Source organism: Palaemon carinicauda, chromosome 8 (assembly GCF_036898095.1).
Source record: "Palaemon carinicauda isolate YSFRI2023 chromosome 8, ASM3689809v2, whole genome shotgun sequence".
In the NCBI taxonomy this organism is placed as follows: Eukaryota; Metazoa; Arthropoda; class Malacostraca; order Decapoda; family Palaemonidae; genus Palaemon; species Palaemon carinicauda.
The window spans coordinates 167816039-167838538 of NC_090732.1; the positions used below are offsets into that span (position 1 = coordinate 167816039).

At 33.8% G+C, this 22500-nt stretch overlaps 1 protein-coding gene across 2 annotated transcripts in view; it reads left to right on the top strand.

Moving 5' to 3' along the window:
- LOC137646118 (prostaglandin E2 receptor EP4 subtype-like) overlaps positions 1–21811 on the top strand; it is a 235683-nt gene extending 213872 nt beyond the window's left edge. For both annotated transcript variants that reach the window (XM_068379320.1, XM_068379321.1), the window contains 6 exons: positions 4430–4650; positions 8958–9109; positions 10543–10671; positions 17602–17767; positions 18945–19382; positions 19531–21811. In XM_068379320.1, coding sequence (XP_068235421.1) covers positions 4430–4650; positions 8958–9109; positions 10543–10671; positions 17602–17767; positions 18945–19382; positions 19531–19943 — 1519 coding nt within the window. In that variant the 3' untranslated portion in view covers positions 19944–21811. The remainder of the gene's footprint in view (positions 1–4429; positions 4651–8957; positions 9110–10542; positions 10672–17601; positions 17768–18944; positions 19383–19530) is intronic.
- The last annotated feature ends 689 nt before the right edge of the window (positions 21812–22500 follow it).

A 22500-nucleotide genomic window follows, 5' to 3' on the forward strand; every position in this document is an offset into this window, starting at 1 on the left:
CTGATACCGGAGGGAAACCTTTCCCGGGAAATGGTGCCTTTCCTGGGAGCGACTGTTCATTCATTATTCGCGGCACTCAAGGGGAAAACGCCGGGAAGTTAAAACTGACCTTTTTTTATCCATGGGGAAGTTTTGTTTGCGTAAATTGCTGAGAATCGGGTGTAAAGTATATATCGCGTCGAAGCGATATGCGAAGTTAAGCAAGGGAAAATTTACATTTTATCTGTTTCACGACGTTTGAAATGAAACCAATGTTTGAAATAAACCCAATGTTTGAAATGAAACCAATGGTTGAAATAAACCCGATGTTTGAAACCAAACAAACGTTTGAAATGAAACCAATATTTGAAATAAAACTGTTTGCAATTAAACCAATGTTTTGAAAAAAAAACCAACGTTTGAAATAAAAACAATGATTGAAATAATATCAACGTTGGAAATAAAACCGTTTGAAATGAAACCAATGTTTCAAATAAAACCAACGTTTGAAATAAAATCCATGTTTGAAGTGAAATCAACGTTTGAAATAAAACCAACGTTTGAACTGCAAATAATTTTCAAATAAAACCAGAAATTAAAATAAAACAATCATTTGAAATAAAAGCAATGCTTGATATAAAACCCACGTTTGAAATAAAACCAATGTTTGCAATAAAACCAACATTCGAAATAAAACCAAAAATCTTTAGTTTGTTTGAGCCTTCTCACTGGGGTTATGTTAATCTTAATCTCCTTCTGATATTGATTTGTCGATTTTGAAAGCGTTGACATCTTCGTTTCCTTTGTTCACTCTTAAAAAATCAACCACGGCTTCTACTTAGTACGAATATCAGCTATATTGCAATGTTTTTTTCTAATTACGTTTGGAAGTTTCTTAGTAACAAATCTGTAACATAATGGATATGTTTAAAGTATCAACATTTACCCGAAGAAAATAACTCGGATTTCCACATAAAGATAAATTATGTAGACATATACAACAACAACAACAACAAATGCAGCCGTTTCTAGTCCGCTGCAAGACAAAGACCAGAGACATGTCCTTAGTCATGGGTGGGGTTTGGCCATTTTCATCACCACGCTGGCCACTGCGTATTGGTGTTGGAGGGAGATTTCAAGTCTGATCGCTCACAGCAAAGCAACCTAGTATGGGTGGCCCTGACTAGTACAGCTTTGCTGATCATGGCAATACACAAACCCTTTCACCACGTTAAGGTACCCCACTCGGAAAGGGATATATATATATATATATATATATATATATATATATATATATATATATATATGTGCGTGTGTGTGTACATATATATATATATACATATATATATATATATCTATATCTATATCTATATATATATATATATATATATATATATACACACATAGTATGTGTATGAATGTATTATGTATGTACGTTTACCTCACACACATCCTTCAACCAACACAGCACAACCCTTAGTAAGTCACATTGCAGAGAATATTGCACGATATTTAGAAACCTCCTAATACTTTCCATTATTCCAATGAATGACATCTAATCATTCCATTTATCACCCTTCGCATTCAGATATGTAGGTGGCTATAACAATAGCACTCGCTTCAAAAAATAATTTATTTCTCAACCCACCGAGCTCAGAGAGCTGTACAATAACAGGGTTGACCGTAAACTCTATTTTCTTATCTGTTCTGGGATCTAGAGATATGCGAGTCACAAGGACCCTGGCACGCCAAGACAATTCTCCAGAGGTTAGCGGTAGGAGGAGACTATTGCTTTTTCATATTTATAATTTCATAAAAAAAATGTATTTGCACATTTTTCCATTACGATGTAACTGATGCAAATATCCTAGTTCGTGACAGAGAGATAATCAACTAGCAATATGCATGTAGAAGTTATCTAATTATTATATCATGTGCAGATGTAATTAGGATGAAAATTGCATGGTTGAGAGGCAATTAAATAGAAAATTTATTAAGAGAGAAATAGTTATATTGCAAAGGGTGTAAAGGAGAGGTAGTTGAATAACAAAATACATAAAAGAACAGTCAATTAAATAGTAAAAGGCATTTATGGAATGATATATCAAAATGCTTTAAGGAAAAAATATACAGATAATAATATGATGCAGAAAGTGGAGCACATTGATAGTAAAACGCCATGCTGTAAACTAAGAAATAAATAAAATGTCTGATAAAATCATATGTGATTTTAAGGAGTTATTATAATGTTGTTAATGCTCTTGAAATATTTTATTTTGTTTGCTTATTCATCTCTTGTAGTTTATTCATTACTTTTTTTTCCTTTCCTCACTGGGCTATTTTTCCCTGTTGGAGCCCTTGGGCTTATAGCATCTTGCTTTTCAAACTAAGGTTATAGCGTACCTTGTAATAATAATAATAATAATAATAAAAATAATTAATAATAATACCAATATCAATAATAATAATAACAATAATAATAATAATAATAATAATAATAATGATAATAATAAATCTTATAGCGTTATGTAGCCTATTTGGAGGTCCACTTATAATGGTAAACGGCCCAATACAGTAATAAAAGTATATGTAATACAAATATACACGTGCAAAGACCCTTCTTTACATATATATATATATATATATATATATATATATATATATATATATATATATATATATATATATGTATATATATATATATATATATATATATATATATATATATATATATATATATATATATAAGATGAGCATATATATTGTCACCAACGACAGTAGGAAACAAGATTTTATATCATTGTTAGTAGGTATGTCCGCTCATCGCCACTCCTCTCGAAAGCAATACAGCGAATTCGAGTTCCTCTGTAGAGATCTCCTTGGAAATGTCCGTGCGTCATGCCTGGGATTGTAGGATCTTGGTATAGGATCCGTCCAGGTGATAGGGCGGTGGCTCTTAATTGCCTTGCGAGGGGGCGGTGCGGGATAGCGCTTGTGTGTTTTTTGGTGATGGAAAGGCCCTTTTATGCAAATGAATCTTTTCCTTTCTGTGGGTCACTATTAGGTAATTTCCCCCTTACCCAAAGTTTTCTCCTTCTTGGGTCTATTTGGGTTAATTTCGCCGGTGGTCTTATTGGTGGATAATGGATTCTTTTTTTATTGGTAACTTTAGCCTAATTCTTGGGTCTATTTGGGTTACTTTCGCCCGTGGTCCTATTGGTGGATATTGGACTTTTTTTTTTTTTTTTGGTAGTTTTAGTCTCTTTCTTGTGCCTATTTAGGTTACTTTCGTCAGTGGTCTTATATTGCTGGATAATGGACCCTTTTTTTGTTAGTAACTTTAGTCTCTTTCTTTTGTCTATTTGGGTTACTTTTGTCAGTGGTCTTATTGGCGGATAATGGAATCTTTTTTAGTAACTCTAAATTAGATTCTTTCTTGGGGTCATCTTCTGGTAATTTTTTGTTGGATAGACTTCTCGTAATTTTGATTCTACCTTGTTTCTGGTTCACATTTTGATAACCATCTGTGTCTTTTTCTGTTTTCACATTTTGGAGAATAAATTTTTTTTTAATTACTTGATTACTTGTGGGTAAATGTATTTTATTCTTTGGTCCCTTATCTTTTAGCCCTTTTTGACATTTTATGCGTTTTTTAGTAAGTTAGTATTCGAGTATTTTTTTTTATTTGGGCTTTACAATACCATTCAGGTTCCTTGAGGTTTATTCAGGTTAAACTTCTCTTGATTGGCAAACAGTTTTATTAATTTTTTTTAACTGTTATTCTTCCCGTCTTCTATTCCGTAATTTTGTCTATTGTTCAGGGCAAGCCCATCCCCTCGGACTCTACATAGAAAACGTTTTTTGTAATTTCCGAAATAACGTAATTAAACGCTAGACTGAAAAGGATCTCTGACAGGATGTTGCCAGCGCATGTCCGATTATTTATCATTTGTACCCAGAAATTATGCTGCAATGTGTTAGGTGGTTGCATTACGATTTTAGCAGGGTATTGCTGATTTACATTGAAGGTGTGTATGCCTGTGAAGTCACATTTATCTATCTACTTATCTATCTATCTATCTATCTGTACATATACAGTATATATATATATATATATATATATATATATATATATATATATATATATATATATATATATAATCATTGGCTGTAACTAGTCCACTGTAGGACAAAGTTCTCAGACATGTCCTTCCAGTTTATATATATATATATATATATATATATATATATATAATATATATATATTATATATACATATTATATATATATATATATATGTGTGTGTGTGCGTGTGTGTGTGTGTAATGTGTGTACATATGTATACATATACTTGTGATTCTCCATTTCCTCATGTATGCAAGAAGTCTACCAAATAAAAGAAAATTTTTTATTCAATATTGTAATGGATTCTTCCTTGTCTCTCCATCAGAATGGTCTTCTGCGGCATCTGGACATTCTGCTTCATGTTCAGCGTGCTGCCGCTCTTCAACGTGGGCCACTTCTACTTGCAGTACCCTGGAACTTGGTGCTTCACCAACATCCATCTCTGCGCCGAGACGTCCATCCTGGAGAAGGCCTTCACCACTGCCCTCGGCGTCATGAACGTCTGCAATCTCATCATCATCGTCTTTTGCAACATCGCTGTCGTAGGTATGGATCCTTCTCTCTGGTTACGGTTCACTTTTCCTTTCCCTACACATACACCGAATAGTCTGGCCTGTTCTTTACAGATTTTCCTTTGTCCTCATACACCTGACAACACTGAGCTTACCAAACAAATCTTCTTTACTCAAGGGGTTAACTACTGCACTGTAATTGTTCAGTGACCACTTTCCTCTTAAGGGTAAGGGTAGAAAAGACTCTATAGCTATGGTAAGCAACTCTTCTAGTAGAAGGACACTTCAAAATCAAACCATTATTCTCTAGTCTTGGGTAGTGCCATAGCCTCTGTACCATGGTCTTTTACTGTCTCTTGGGTTAGAGTTCTCTTGCTTGAGGGTACACTCGGGTAATACTACTCTATCTAATTTCTCTTCCTCTTGCTTTATTTAAGTTTATATAGTTTATATAGGAGATATTTATTTCAAAGTTGTTATTGTTCTTAATATATTCTAAGAACATTTTTTTCCCTTGTTTCCTTTCCTCACTGGGCTATTTTCCTTCTTGGGGTCCCTGGGCTCTAAAGAAGCATCCTGCTTTTCCAGCTGGGGTTGTAGCTTAGCTAGTAATAATAATAATAATAATAATAATAATAATAATAATAATAATAATAATAATAATAATAATAATAATAATAAAGTGTCTCGGAATACACCGGCCAAGAATGTTTTTTTTTTTTTTTTTTTTCAAAGGGATTTTAGTAATGCTATATCTTCCCTTCTGCTTAGGATTATATATCTTTTTTTCTTTACACTCCTTCGTTTCTATTTCTATTTCTTGCTAAAATTACTGAAGTTCTGCTTTCTTTTTGTACAGAATATTCCTACAGAGAAAAAAAAATTGGATTTATTTCTTTTAATTCATTATCATCAGCTTCTTTATTCCACTGAGCTTGTCATTTTGTAACTGAAATACTCTAAGAGGCTTATATAATCTCTTAAATGCTAGTTTAAAAATTTGATTTCCCTGCAACGTCTGGTTTTTCTTCTTTTGGTCTGGTAGTTTTCTCTTCTTTTCCGAGAGAGATTTGGCAAAGTCCCTGGATAGAAGCCTCTTGTCTCGGGCTTAGAGTAATGTCTTTGTCCTTCTCATGTTCGTTTATTTCTTCTTTATTTATCTATTTATTTAAACAGACATAGTTTATCTCTTCTTTATTTATCTATTTATTAAACAGACATACTGTAGTTTATTTCTTCTTAAACAGACATAGTTTATTTCTTCTTTATTTATCTCTTTATTTAAACAGACAGTTTATTTCTTCTCTATCTATTCATTTAAACAGAAATAGTTTATTTTTTTTATCTATTTACATATATAGACATAGTTTGTTTCTTCTTTATTTATCTATTTATTTATATATAAATAGTTTATTTCTTCTTTATTTATCTATCTATTTAAACATAATATATTACTTATTCTTTATTTATCTATTTATTTCAACAGACATAGTTTATTTCTTCTTTCTTTATCTATTTATTGAGATATACATAGATAATTTCTTCTTTCTTTGTCTATTTATTTACATAGACATAGTTTATTTCTTCTTTATCTACATATACATGTATTTTTTTTTTCAGTTTTCTCTCATTTTCCCCTTCAACTTCTCATATATTTCATTTCTTCAAATAATATTACAAATAGATCTTGAATAATCTATACATGAATTCAACTAAAATACTTATACTCGATGGTAGCTTTATTATTATAAGCAAAGTGTTCTTAAACAAACGAACGAACGAACGGTAGCTTTAAAATGATCTCATGTTATTTTGCATTAGTATTTAAACAATACTAAATTTCATCGTCATTCCGATTAACGTAAAGGGAATGATCAAGTTATTAATCTCAGTGCTAAACTGAACATGAAAATTAATTCAATACCAATTGATAAAATCAGTCATTTATTCAAATCCGGATAAAATCTAATGACGGGTCATCATGCTAAAGCGATAAATGATTATTAATGACTTTTGAAAAGCAAAAATCAAACTAGACTATAAAGCCATTCCATCTGGGCGAGGAGGGGAGTAAAATTAATTACCAATTACTTTACCAATTGTTTATCCAATCCAATGAAATTTGAATAACAAACACATAACTTCCAATGCTATCTCTAATAGAAATCATACGATGTCAAACATATAATTCAAGATCTTTGAATGATTGTTATGCCCTTTCCGAAGATGAGCTTTGTAAATATTTTCATTATTTTTTTCGGGTCTCATAATTTTCCATACTTCAAGGGGTAAATCAATCGCTTCCTTTGTGGAATATTCATACTTATTTCTCATCCTTAGCTTGCTTTCTTTCTAGAATACACTGTTAAAACCCCGTAATTTCAATCGGAAATTCTCCGTAAAAATATACCGTTCTCAGTCGTATTTCAGTAAAATACAGACGACCGTAATTTTACCCTACTTTGTTATTATCTTTTACTGGTTGGTCACGGTAATATCACTCATTTACGTCAATATATCCGTTTTTAGAACGTTAAATGCCTGGAAACATTTATTTACAGATTTTTAGCGTCTTTTACGGCAAATTTTTAAGCGTAGACAATGTATGGGCACTAGTTTGTAAGTTCTATTTTCTTATTCAATAAAAAATGATAAAATCTATTAAGTGGCCAAGAATATTACTTATCACGCAAATTATCATTTTTCTGATCACGCTATTCATTAGTTACAATTAATATAATTAGACAGTTTTTTTTTTTTTTTTTTTTTTTTTTCCCTCAACAGTTATGTCCTGTTTGGATGTCTTTTTGAGTCGTGGTAATTCCTGTTTTTATAATTTTTTGTCAGATCTTTTTCTCACAGAAATATTCTTTTTATCCTTAGAAACTCTTAAAATGTCTTTTCAGAATGGATATAGTATATCTATATATTTCAGATTATTTCTACTTTGTACAGGGATGCATTCTATTTTCAACAGAGAAGTATATTCCATTTTCTTTATATGAAAAATTCTATTTTGTACATATATGCAATACATTTTAACACAGAATTATATTCCATTTTCTCTAAAAAAATATGCTATTTTTTCGTCAACTTTACTGAACTGTTTGATTAATTTCACATACATATTGTCATATTTCATATAGATAAACGATTTTTCCTCAAACAATTACTGTATTTCATAATGCAGATGAGGTGTTATAAATTTCACACAGCGAGAATCGTTTTTCCACGCTGGAGTATTTCATTTTTCACGAGAAACTTTATATAATCTCGCAGACAACCGTTGTATTTTTGAGCACGGGAGAATTACACTGTCTGGAAGCCTTGTTAGTTAATGGTCGCTCACCTTTGTTCTTTCTAGATATTTGCATGTTCAGAATAACAATGAAATAAGATAATTGGAATTCGGGACCTTAAATTTTTTAGTTGCATTTTAAAGTATACTTGTTTCACCTTTGTCTCTTAATTATGTGAAAGTAGACTGGTGCGTGCATGACTTACAAAAAAAATATATATTATAAAGTATCAAGTTGCAAGGACTTGCATGCAACTTAACTGTCACGAATGTGGAGTGTAAGGGGGTGCAAATGGTTTGCACGTTTCATGTAATTTTTTTTTCTTTATTTTTTTTTTCTTTTTTTTTTTAAATGAAAAATTTTTCGTCGTTGTCTCAGAAAGATATTAATCTTTTTTAGGGGTTTTATAATGAGTGAAACTGAAAATTTAACATATTTTGTTCCTGTTACACTTTTTTATCAACTATTATATTTCCATCTGTTGTTCATTAATAGTAATTAATAACCATCATATAGTCATTGAGTGGCCATAATTTTCTATGCGCATATCCGAGGATTCTTTATCTGTTTTTCTGATCGTCATTAAACTAAATAATAAGAGTAAAGTTTTCCTTCATCATCAGAAATACAGTAATAAATATTTTAATCGTTGGGTTACCTTATTATTATTATTATTATTGTTATTATTATTTTTATTATTATTATTATTATTATTATTATTATTATTATTATTATTATCATTACTAGCTAAGCTACAACTCTAATTGGAACACAGGATGCTATAATCCCAAGGGCTCCAACAGGGAAAAATAGCCCACTGAGGAAAGGAAACAAACAAATAAATAAACTACAGGCAAAGTAATGAACAATTAAAATAAAACATTTTAAGAACAGTAACAACTTTAAAATAGATCTTTCATATATAAACTATAAAAAGATACTTATGTCAGCCTGTTCAACGAAAAAACATTCGCTGCAAGTTTGAACTGTATATGTGTCATATTATCATTATTATTAAGTCCTCTATCTCCTTTCTCTCCAGTATCCCTGCTAAGGATGCGGATAACACCGCACTCGGCGTTCGAGATGGGGCAGCCCCATCGCAGCCGGAAGAAAAATGAGCAGGAACTCCAGATGGTCATTGTCCTCACCGTCATCACCGGCATCTTCGTCGTGTCGTGGGCACCACTTGATGTAAGTCTCTTAAAATGTTAAAGGCCGCTCATGAATGGCAAAGGCAAGGGACAGCAACATTGCCCTATCAAGGGGAACAATGCCATAGAAACTGACCATATATACATATGATCAGCGCCTAAGCCCTCTCTCCACCCAAGCTAGGATCAAGGAGAGCCAGGCAATGGCTGCTGATGACTCAGCATATAGACCTATAGGCTCCCCCAAACTCCCCATCCTTAGCTCACAATGATGGAGAGATTGCAGCAACCAAATGAACTAACGATTTTCATTGGGTGTGTATGTGTAGCCGACTGGAAACCTCGCTACCTAGCGCTCTGCTGAACTGGGGTTCGAGTCTCGCTTAAGCTCGATAGTTGCTAGTAGTGTCTGCAACCTCACCATCCTTGTTAGCTAATAATGGGGGTTTGGGGGAGCTTATACAGTAGGTCTACCTGCTGAGTCATCAGCAGTCATTGCCTGACCCTCTCTGATCATAGCTTGGGTGGAGAGGTGCTTCGGGGCTGATCCTATGTATATATGGTTAATCTTTAGGGCTATGAATATATGGTTAGTCTCTAAGGCATTGTCATGGTCCATTGCCTCTGTCATTCATGAGCGATCTTTAAACCTGTAATGCTGGTGTAGCACATGACCTTGTTTTCAACTTCAACAAATTGGGAGTTCGTGGGGCTTTTCTTAGCATCATTGTTAAATTAAATTAAGTAATATACTGCAAAGAGTAGTTGTTGATAGGCACTATAGTAACTAAATGAATATAATATCTGGTGTTCCTCAGGGTAGTGTTTTCGGTCCATTACTTTTCATATTATAAAAGCATGATAGCTGATTTGGCTTATAAAAAGAGATTGTTGAATATACACACGATATACTACGCTGTTTGTATCAATTCCGTCTCCTGAATGTATATCTGCGGTTGCTGGATCCCTTAATATAGATATAGCTAAAATTATTGCCTATTGCAAATTATGGGAGATGAAGTTAAACTTAAAACAAAACTCATAAGTATGATTGTAAAGTGGTTTCTCAAAATTCAGATCTTTGCAATGACAATGTTTACCTAACTATATACAACTCATTTAAAATTAGCAGACAACTTATAAGCTAATTAATCAGTAGTCAAATCTGAGCTTTTAACTTTCTAAAGATAATAAGCCTACTGTTTCTCCAGATAAGACTGCCTAAAATCATCACTGAACCAGGGTTTGCCCTAGACACGGTATTTTACCACATAAGGAATAAGCCTATCAATTTCTTTTACATGAACAAAAGGCTCACACCTCCATACAATGTTGACCAATTCAAATGTAACAGATCACTTGACGCAAAAGTTAGTGCATGCATGTCTGGCAATAACATACATATGTTTGTGTGTTTAATTTGGTGTTCTCTGTTAATGTGATATTTATATATTTTCCATCTCTCCTCATTAGGGTATTCTTGTGATGAATCAAGCGTGGCCGCCTCACTACATGGAAGATCATTACATCGAATTAGTGGCCATACGGTTGTGCTCTCTTAACCAGATTGTGGATCCTTTCGCTTACATCATTTGCAGAGTGGTAAGTAATAGAGCTTTTCCTACTTCCTTATAATTGCATGCACGCATTTGTATATATTAGTTACCTTAACGTAACCAGTACGGTCTGATTTGAATGATGATAAATTGGGATACCTTAGCGTAGTGAAAGGGTTTGCGTATCGCCATGAGCAGCAAAGCTGTACTAGTCAGGGCCCACTCATACAAGGTTGGTTTTCTGTGAGCAATCAGACGAAAATTTCCCACCATCACCAATCCGCACTGGTCAGCGTGGTGATGAAAAATGGCCACACCCAAGACATGAATTGACATCTCTGAGGACTTTGTCCTGCTGTGGACTAGAAACGGCTGCATTCATTTCAATTGTTGTTGTTAATGATGAAGCTTATTATTTTGCAAGTTCATAAAAATCTCGATAATCCTGACTTATCAAGGATTATGGAATCCTGAACTCATAAAAAACAGAAATTTATAAATGAATAGTAGAAAATCAATAAAATATCAAACGGAAATGAATGATCGAACCAAGTAATAGAAAACAAAATATTTTTAAACTTAGCAACTTGGATTAACAACTGACTAAAAGTTCGTTTGAATAAACTGGGTAGTTAGCCTTGCGAGAGTCCTGTCCAATTCTCTTTGCCTTTGTTGAAGATTTTTCTTGTTTTTCAACGCTTATTGTTGTTGTTGTTGTCGTCGTTGTTAGCTCGGCTATAGCCCTAGTTGGAAAAGCAAGATGTTATACACGTAATTTTAATCTAAAATTTTCAGTAAAATTATACTGTTCTCAACCGTATTTAAGTAAAATCCAGGCGACCGTAATTTTACCTTACTTTTTTATCATCTTTTACGGGTGGGTGACCGTAATATCATTCCTTTACGTCGATATATCCGTTTTTTAAAACGGTAAACATCCTGGAAAAAATTATGCCAGACATTTACTGTTTTTAATGAAATTTTCTAAAAGTGTAAGCTAAAGGGGTTTATAATCATTTCTCAGAATTATAAACAAGAAAAACAAATAATAAACCTATTACAATTTCAAATACTCTGAAGGGCTTTGTTAATAGGCTCCATCATTTTGCAACTCGCAGCTGTGATCTTTTATACGAAAATGGGATATGTAACATTTTGGAAAACGTGAGTTGGCAGAAGATTAGTGAGGATATTCATCTCCTTGATAATCCTGCCTGAAAATATACGGAATGCAATTAAAGTTTCGTGAATTGTGGATGAGGACTGTCTAAGTTAGAGGTTTAAAAGGTAACGTTAGTTGTTAGCCAGTTTTGGAATATCATACTGAACTTTAGATATACGTACATTCTATTGATAGTATGCCTTCGTTTGTTCATTTTGATAATTGAGAACGTATTAATTAACTGTTATATTAGAGGTTCATTTCAATGGCAGGTGGAACTTAGAAATAATATAGGTGATAAATTTGCAAGCTTGACATCATTCATGATTAGAAAGTATCTGCAAGTATTTTCAAATTGAATAAGATTCAGATTGACGATTGAAAAGAGGGAATATTCACACACTTTCAGGCAAAACTTGAAATTTTCTGCTTCAGTTCTTTTAAAGCATTCATTTTAATTTGCGTTGCACAGTTATTTTATTGAGTCACTTGGTTTCCACATGTCGGCAATCAAGTTTTGAAAACACATATATATATATATATATATATATATATATATATATATATATATATATATATATATATATATGTATATACAGTATATATATATATATATATATATATATATATATATATATATATATATATATATATTCATATAAACATCAACGTCAAATGCAGCCGTTTCTAGTACACTGCAGGACAAAGGAGTTTGGCCATTTTTCCTCACCACGCTGGTCAATACGGATTGGTGATGGTGGGAATATTTTGTCTAATCGCTCGCAGTAAACCTACCAAGTATGGGTGTCCTGAACGAGTACAACAGATCACGGCGATACACAAACCCTTTCACCACGTTAAGGTATCCCCAATTAGAAAGGGGATATATATATATATATATATATATATATATATATATATATATATATACTGCATATATAGACATATATATAAATTGTATATATATACATATATATATATATATACTTTATATATATGTATATATATATACATATATATATATATATATATATATATATATATATATGTATATATACATATATATATATATATATATATATATATATATATATATATATATATATATATATATATATATAAACTTATTGAGATAGATAAAGCTATTTCTTCAACGTTGATTTACTGAAGTTTTGAGAAAGCAACGAATTTTGATGTCAATTAAAAACCAGAGACATATTTCGTATGATACTTCCGATTATCATCTGAGGTTAATTTTCTAAATAAATTAGAAAATTTGTTTTCCGAAAGCTTAAGATTTACCTTGATATTCTCTAATCATTCATCACGTTGAAGAAGCTTATCTTATTACATTCCGTTTATTTTTCACTGAGCTACCCCTGATAAAAAATTGAGGGACCTCTTTTATATCTTATAGTGAAAGCCCTAATAAATTAGATCCAGAATGTGTGCTATTCGTGCAATTACCTCCTGGCATTTTAGAAAATTTTACGGTATCCGCTCTTATCATCCCCCCCCCCCCCCCTTTGCCTTCCACTTTACGTAGTGAGTTACAGCTGTAGTCACATTGATCACATTTTGTTATAGATAAGAATAACTTTCTGCAGTAAAGGATCTTTTAGTCAGGGTTCAAAACTAAAAATTCCATTGGGGTGGTAGTTTTTCTGCCAAAATTATGAAATTTTCTATCTTGGGAGATTTTGACATGACAAATCCATTGCAACATGGTGCCAAAGCGAAAAATGAACAGAAATGGCTCAAAATGGCGTCCATTTAAAGATGGCCGCCATTTCGTACCATTTCTGCGAAGATAACAATATTTTGTCCATTTCATTGAACAAAATTATCTGTTTTTACTGTTTGGGACTAAACGAGTCTATTTCAAGTAATTTTATTGATTTTATGAATTTGTGTAGTCTTAAATTCAAGATGGCCACTAAAATGTATACGTTAACATTGCCCTTTATTTTTTGAATTTCTACATTTTTTGTTTAAATATTCACAAAATCAAACTGATTATTCATTTTACAGGACAACGTTTATGATGTTTTCATATAAATTATATTAGTATAGATAGTTTGGGGTAATAATATGTTCTCATTTCAGCAATAGGTTGTGAAATAACTGCATCGTAGAAGTATAATAACTAGGGATATGGCGTCATCGGCCAAGCGCCCAGCACGGTTTGATTATGAGCAGAAGTGCTTTGTTTGTCAAAATGATAAGAAGGACCCAAAGACAAAGTTTAGGAAAAATAAGCCTGTTTCTGATGTTACAAATATTCAAGACATAAAATCACAATGTGAACTCTGGAAAAACAAGGTAGAGAGGCCAGCCTGCATAACAGCGGCGTTGGCTATACTAGATGATATCTTTCAGGAAACTGATCATCCCAAGCTAGTATGGCACCGTGAATGTAGGCCTAATTTCATGAGCAAACTTAAACTCGACCGTTTTTCTGATAATGCAGACGCTACTGATATGGACATGGGTGGTTTGGATAATTCTGGAAGAGTATTCCTTAGAAGTCAGGCCAAAACTTACATAAAGGGCACTCACTGTGTGTTATGTTGTTCTGGGGTAGAAAGTGGTGAGCTGTCATGTGCCAGAACATTCAGTATGCACGAAAAGTTACAAAACATTGCTATGGGTGATTTTGAACTTATGGCAAGATTGGAATCTGCTCGGGATGCTATAGCTGGTGATGTCCTTTATCACTCACTATGTTTACGTAATCGAGCTCGTGTAACAGTATGCAGTGAGGAAAGTAGCATAAGCCAAGCTTCTCATAACGCTATATTCAATCAACTGAAACTGGAAATTCAATGGCGCACGTGTCGGGGTCAAGCAGTTTTAGTATCTGAATGCTGGAGTCGATTTCAAGACCTATGTAATGAACAGTCTTTGGTGGTACCTTATTATTATGAATCAAGACGTGCATTCTTTAAGTACAAACTTACAAAACTCTTGCCTGATATAACTATTATTCCTCGCCAAGGTACAGAACTTGAAGATGATCTCCTTATCTCTTCTTCGTTATCCACTTTTTCTAACTTATTTGAAGTGGACCAAACAGGCTCTCAGCAAAATAAAGTTGTAAATGCAAACAGAGGTGTGCTACAGCGTCTCTGTGTAGCATATGAAGCTGGAAGGCCAGTAGATCTGCAACATATCGCAAAGCATGAAATGATGTCTGTCCCCATTGCACTGTTTTATACAGATAAGACCATGAGGAAAGGAAACAAGTCAGATCTAGTCAACAACATTTGTGAAACTGCAAAAGTTCAGCCTTCCCAAATTGTTCCCCAAATAGACCTCACTTCTTCACAGCATGTTGTTGATGGGATGGCGTATGTCTACAGGGTTTCAACTAAATCGATTAGTACATTCGGAGAATTTGCTACAGAGTACTGCAAGGGGGTATATAAGTTTCCAAGCACAAGGATAGACATTGTGATGGACCGCTATGATGGAACTTCCATCAAAGATGACACACGAAGTGCTAGGGCCTCTAAATCCAAAGACAAACAAGGAAAAAGAAAACAAAAACGCAAAGCGGTGCCAAAAGTAATTTCCCCAGAAGTAAACCTGCCTCAAGGTGACAACTTCAAAAGCTTTTTGAGCATAAATGATAACAAGATTGCTCTGCAGCAGCTCCTTGGTGATACTCTCATCAAAAATGCACCTCAAGATAAGATTATTGTTGTCTCTGGGGCATTTGAAGACCCCATGGATGTCCGTTCATCCTCTTTGGGCATACAGTTAGATAGCATGGAGTCTGACCATGAGGAAGCAGATACCCGTATGGTATTAAGCATAGTCAATTCAACCGCGGAACATATTGTGGTAGTGTCACAGGATACTGATGTATTTGTGATTCTTCTTGCCAACTACAAACATTTTGGAAATAGGAAAGTGTATTTACAGCAGCAGATTGGAAAAGAACAAAAGATCACAGACATCAAATTTGTGGTAGAAGGAATCATAAGCCAAGGCATGGATCCTATATCTATCCCCCTTCTTCACTCTTTAACTGGATGTGATACCACGAGTTATATATATGGCATTGGCAAATCAACTGCATGGAATACTTTTAAGGATTTCCACAATCTTCTGGACAATACTAACCTTAAAAGCCCATCTGAAATTGACTACAAGCACGTTGAAGTCTTCATGTGCAGATTGTACAAAGACAACCAGTCATCATCGTTGGACGCCATGCGAGTTAAGAGTATATTGACTACCAATCGCCCAGAAGAAATACCCCCTACTAGTGATGCAGCTCGGCTGCACATCTCTCGTGCCTTCCTTCAAGCGCATGTATGGCAAAATGCTACTGAGCCTGTACTTGAAATGAAAACAAATGCTCTGATCTCCGTGGGGTTCAACTTAGATAGTGAGAAACAGAAATTGATACCAGTTATGATGACAAATCATCCCATTCCAGACGCTGTCATTGAAATGGTGTCATGTAATTGTAAAACTGGCTGCCAATCAAACAAGTGCAGTTGTTTCAAATCTAAACTTCAATGTACAATCCTTTGTCATAAGAGATCCAAAGAAGACCAGCCATGCATAAATAATTTTGTCTAGTTTGTTTTAGCAGTTGTGGACAGTTTAAAAAATTAGCAAATGTTTTATGTTAAAAGTGAATTAAGTTTTAACTTTTGAGCCTGTGTGCACTTTTGTTTAAGTTTATCATCAGTTGCACCTGCATTAGCCGCCCGCAGCTAGACTACTTTTTGATACCTAGTTCAACATAATATCGTATCCCATGTGAAGTAGTACCAGTTACAATAAAATATATTCATTACATATAACTATATGTTATTAAAAACTACTAATTGTGATGCTGCAATCTGTGTAACATTGTTCAAAATCAGTACTGATGTTTCCATATCATTTGTGAAAAATTGCAATCAATGGAGACAATTCCGTAAATTACAGAGATAGTCTAAACCCTCTGTTTTGGCGGCCATCTTGGATTTAAGGCAACAAGAATGTGTTCATTCAATTAAATCATTAAAAATGAACTCACTGAGGTATACATATTAAGTGTAGATCACTTTGTTCAGTCAAACTGACAAAATATGTTTATCTATACAGATATTACACGAAATGGCAGCCATCTTGAAACAGATGCCATTTTGATCCATTTCCGGTCATTTCTCGCTTTGGCACCATGCTGCAATGGATTTATCATATCAAAATACCCCTAGATATGAATTTTCATAATTTTGGCAGGAAAACTACCACCCCCAATTAAAAAATCACTTTTATGAGATTTGGAACCTGACTATTTAGAGAGGATCATTGCTCAGGGTTGGAGGAGGTTTGTGGTCTCAAGTCTCATGTGGTATTTGCAGTATAGTTAATAAACAATACAATACATTACTGTAATACTGTAATGTACAATATGTGTCAGCTTTTTACTAGTTATTTAACAAGACCTATCCCCTCTCTTCTCTTTTGTTTTCTACTTTTTGTAATGTGAGTCTGTAAACGCAACTATATCTCCCTACTTGACGTTTTCTTCAGGTTTACTATGTATTTTAATAAGATATTTTTCTCTTATACTTGTTTTCCGTTCATCAACCTTTTAGGATATTTGTTCTGAAAAGAACGGTAAAACAATGCCAAGGCTGAAGAATAAATAGAAGTTGCATTGACAAGCTAAGAAAATATGCGGGAATAGACTGGCATAGAAAGACCATAAACTGACGGGAGTTGAAGGACATGTCTGTGGACATTGTCCTGCAGTGGAATATCAACGGCTATTTAATATATCGAAATTATCATAATCTATTTCCTCAGGTTTTCAGATCCCGTTTCTGGAGCTGTTGTCGACGTGCTATTATTGGGCGCGGGTGGTCGAGGAGAGGAGATGGATCGCATTTCCAAATCTCGTCTTTGCTGCATAATCGCAAGTTCTCACGCACGCAGAGCCCTCCTAAGGATCACATTGCCACTGTCAAAGAAGGTAAAGATCGAATCTCCACAGAAAAGTTTAAATTATTTCTCTTTAAGAAGTGTTTTCCCTCATCTTTCCACTTTCGTCATTTAAGAACTTGCATTACACTAATATAACTTTAAGAACTCTTTTGCCTCATCTTTCCACTTTCGTTTCAAGTCTCCCTGTTTTCATCTGTATTTTACTGTATCTACTTTCCATTATGTCTCATAATGTCTGTTTTCCCTCTTTTAAAAATATGGGCATTCAATTTGTTGGAACCTTGCTTAGTATGTGGCTTATCTAATTTGACTTCAATGTGGGTACATGTGGAATAATATGTCTCGGAATGTGATATTGAATGACTTATTCAATTGCACTTGAGAAAAAGGTTAGATGAAACGTACAGGTTAGATTATTACTATTACTAGCCAAGTCACATCTCTGGTTGCAAAAGCAAAATGCTACAAGCCCAAAGGTACCAACAGAGAAAGTATACCAGTGATGAAAGAAAATAAGAGAATAGCAAATAAACTATATAAAAGTAATGAATAAAAAATGAAATATTTGAAGATCAGCAATAAAGCTAAAATAGACCAGTCATAAATAGACTATAAAATTAGACTTACGTCAACCTGCTCAACATTTAGTATTCACAAAAATGTGAACTGATCCAACTAATCTGAAAGACATGGCTGTCAACAACAAACCCTAAAGTATGAAAAATCTTATGTAATATGCAAAATGTACTAACTGAATGAAAGTGCCAGAAATATTATGGCACTATCGTTCAGTAAGTTCCCTATGCATATTACATAAGATTTTTCATAATTCAGGTTACCCACTGCACTCAGATCAGGAATAAGAAATTTAATAGACAGTAAGTGTATATCCAACAAATTAAGATGAATCAGCAGCTGAGGACCAGGCAGGTAAACATTACTCGAAACAGGGTAGAATGAATGACTTTACAGATAGACTGATCACCAAAAATCACATCTTTTAATCATTTGATAGAGTATCATAATTAGTAATGGTAGGGTAAAGGTGGCGATTGTAATAAAAGCAAAATATGTGTATATATATAGCGTAATTGTCAATAGGCTACTATTGTGAAACACAATACTATATGAATATAGTTTAGGTTTCTTAAATCATCCATCATTTTTTTTACATTTTTATATATATTTTTCCATTTTCATTTCAGTTAACCAAGAATTTCCGGAGGAGGTATCAGTTCGCCCTGAGACAGAAAAGACTACGCGTGCTCCCTCTGTTCACAAGTCGTACTACAGCGATTCAGGTACGGGATCTTATTCAGGTGTGGAGACTCCACTGGTAGATAAAGTGGAAGAACCTTCCTTCTCAATGGGAGCACTGCATGAAGCAAAGGGATCTGTCCTCCAACACTCTCTTGTCAAGAGTCTATCTGTGGCCATACCAATTCCCCTCTTTACCAGTGAGCAGTATCGTGTAGCAGAGTTTGGAAAAGAAGGGGATGGCAAGAGTAAGGACGTATACTACCTTGTTGATTCATCCCACAATCCTATTGGTCAAAGGATTTCCAATCCAGAAAACACGTGCCAGGGTTTAGCAAGTGCTCCACAATGGAATAACAATGAAGTTTCCTACATTACTGTTACTGGTAAGAACAGTTGTAGCTATTTTCACTTTGACCTTTTAAATATTTTTTAGTTTATTGCATTATTATCTTTTAATTGTATTGCCTACCTTTGAGAAAAATTATGTGTTCCATTGGATTGATTAACCTTTTTATAATTTCTTTCCCCCAGGCTGTGACGATACAGGAGTATGCAGAAGCAACTCTTGGAGTTGCCATAGTATGAAGCCTCCACAACCACAGTACAGAACACAGAGTACTCAGACTCTCTCCACTGGTTGTGGCAGCTATCCGTATGAAGCAAGCATGTTCACCAAGCCTTCTGATGCGCAGGTTTATGGCTTGAATGGTTTTCAAGAAAATAATGGTAACAGTTCAACACCAAATATAAGTTTAGAACCAGAAAACTCAGAACTAAATGGAAATGTGGAGAAACTTTCGTCACATAGTCTGTCCCAAGCGCAAAGTTCAGAGGAGATTCCGAAAGACAGTTCTGTCAGTACATCAAAGAGACCTCTCTCTACCTGCTTATCAGATACTAGCATAGATGCTTTGGAAAGAGATCCAAAATTCATGAAGACTTAAGCTTCAAAATACAATTTTGTGTTTTGAAATATAAGCGTTCTGTATAACAATAAATGTTGTATTATTCTTATAACATTGTTAAAAAAAAGTGCTTGCAGATTTTCTTTTGTTCGTAAAAGATGTATATTTTTGCACTTGATTGAAAGAGGTCCATTGACTTTACTTTGAACATTTTAAGTGTACACTGTACTCATACCAGACTCCACATGGTCTTTCAGAGTGAGGCTTATAAAATCACAGGTTGCATGACAACCATATGCGAATTTGCCGGTATATGTGCTAATGTATACGTAAAACCACGTGCATGTAACGCTCTGCTAAATGTTACAAGTACAACAGCTGCTTCACGTTGGTGCTACATGAGAACTGTCTTTACGAGAGACAGTCTTCTGTTTTTACCATAGATTGTCTGTCTCTCTTGCAGTGTCTGTCTGCTGCTTCATCTAGTCATAGGGTGTAAGATATATTTTTTATTATAGACATACTGAACTGCCATGACCACATGTATTATATCAGGCTATTGCATTTAGGTTTAACTTACAGGATAATAAAAGTTCAAAGCAGATTATATTTACAGTACTTTAATTTTTTCATGACATTCATGAGTTAGTGGAAAGGAAGTAAGGTACTTATTACTTTATGTATAGTGGTTAATTACTTGCAAGCTATTGTTTGTAAACAATGATTTATTCCTGCTATATTTCTAAGGAAAAAAAGTAATTCTCTTATTTCTAAAAGATGGATTATAATGATTTGATGCAGCTATAAATCAGTGCAATTTTCATTACATCTCTTAATTATAGAAAGTAAGTCAAAGGTGATGTGATTTTGTTTTGGTTTCGTCCCATGAAGAGAATGGAGGACAAAATGCTGTTGAAAAGGAATAGAATTTTGAAATCTCAACATCCTCTTTATATCAACAGATGTTTCATTTCACAGCACAAATAATATTTTCGGATTAGCTAAGTTGAAGAAGGCTTGTGAACAAAGGACAGTTTATAAGTGGTTTGTTTTATGTGACAAAGTGCTTCTCTGTTTATGTAAGGTGTTTTTGACAAAGTAATGTTTTCTCTGGAACAGTTAGAAATGGTTAAAACTCTCGAATAAAGATTGTGATGATGATTCCTTCCTTGGATTAAAAAAGTAATGTTCTGTGACGTAATATAGAAGACCCTCAACTTACAAACTTAATTGGTTCCAAGAAGCTGTTTGCGAGTCGAACTCTTTGTCAGTTGGAATGGTTCGTAAGTCGAATTTGTTTGTAAGTCAAGTAATATCACATTTTGGACTAGGGTGGGCTTTACCTACCTCATATACCTACATAGTCAACAAATAGTCCCGTTTCCTATTGAAAATGCTGTCTTGCTTACTACTTTAAACTAGATAACATTGTTTATGTACAGTATATCGTTATGAACTTTTTATACAAAGTCTGACATCTATATCAATTGGATTTCTGTTTGTATCTCCGAATGTCTGTAAGTTGAGGAGCTTCTGTAGTGTCTGTAAAATCATAAGTATATATTAATGTACCACTGGAGATATAGCCTAAGTAAGATCATTCTGAGCCCATAGCTTTAAGATACATGCCCAGAGGCAAGCTTTTGTTGTTGTTCCTGTTGCTATGTATTATCATTATACCTCTTGTTGTAATTTGGCATTGTGCCAAAATTAAGACATGCATCCGGCTCTTATGTGTCCGTGACGACTTTGGAAAAGGATTTTGTTGACGTTTTATATCTTTATTTCCAGCATTGTATAAGTTGAATGGATGTTATCAGAAAGTATTAATTTTCTATTAATTACGAGTATAAAAATCACAAATTTGTGATATATCAAATTTGTATGTGCTACGTAAGATTTTAAATGTTTCCATGATTAAATATGTGTTTTATTAGAATTTCTGGTTTACCCTTTTATATGACATAGGTTGTCCAAAAAGAAAATTATTATTATAAAACCGGATAAAGGTATGCACGGATAAAGTTCGATCACAAATTATGCTCTGAATAATGTTATATATTCTAAAGAACTGAGAAGTGGGATAAACATCAAAACCGTTAGTTTATTGCCTTTAGAATACTTAAATGAATTAGCCAATGATATTTTAATCGACTTTTTGAGGCATATGCTTTCATAATTTGTAAGTGTATTGAGGCAAATTATACAGTTTCATCAACTTTTGTATCTTTGAAAGTCCATTGATGAAGGGAACTCAAGGTGTTCTAAAAATCCCTTGTGTAGTATGGACTGTGTGATCATTTACTTAAAATAACAGACAGAATGTATGACCAAAAGACGTCAGGTACCCCAATTCACTATAAAAGGAAGATACGAAGATTAGTTATTGGTATAGTAAAACATGCATTTGAATTCCAATGAGTCGAATTAAACGAGTTATTGGTGAAGAGCTGCTGTGACGAGCTTAGCCTTTAGCAAACTCCTAGGGATAAGAACCTGTTACATTTTGGTTTCAGATATAGAAGGAAGCACTCGACAGGTTAAGGACCTGTGGCATTTATTCGCAGTTGTGGAAAGAACCTTTTAAAGGCCCCTC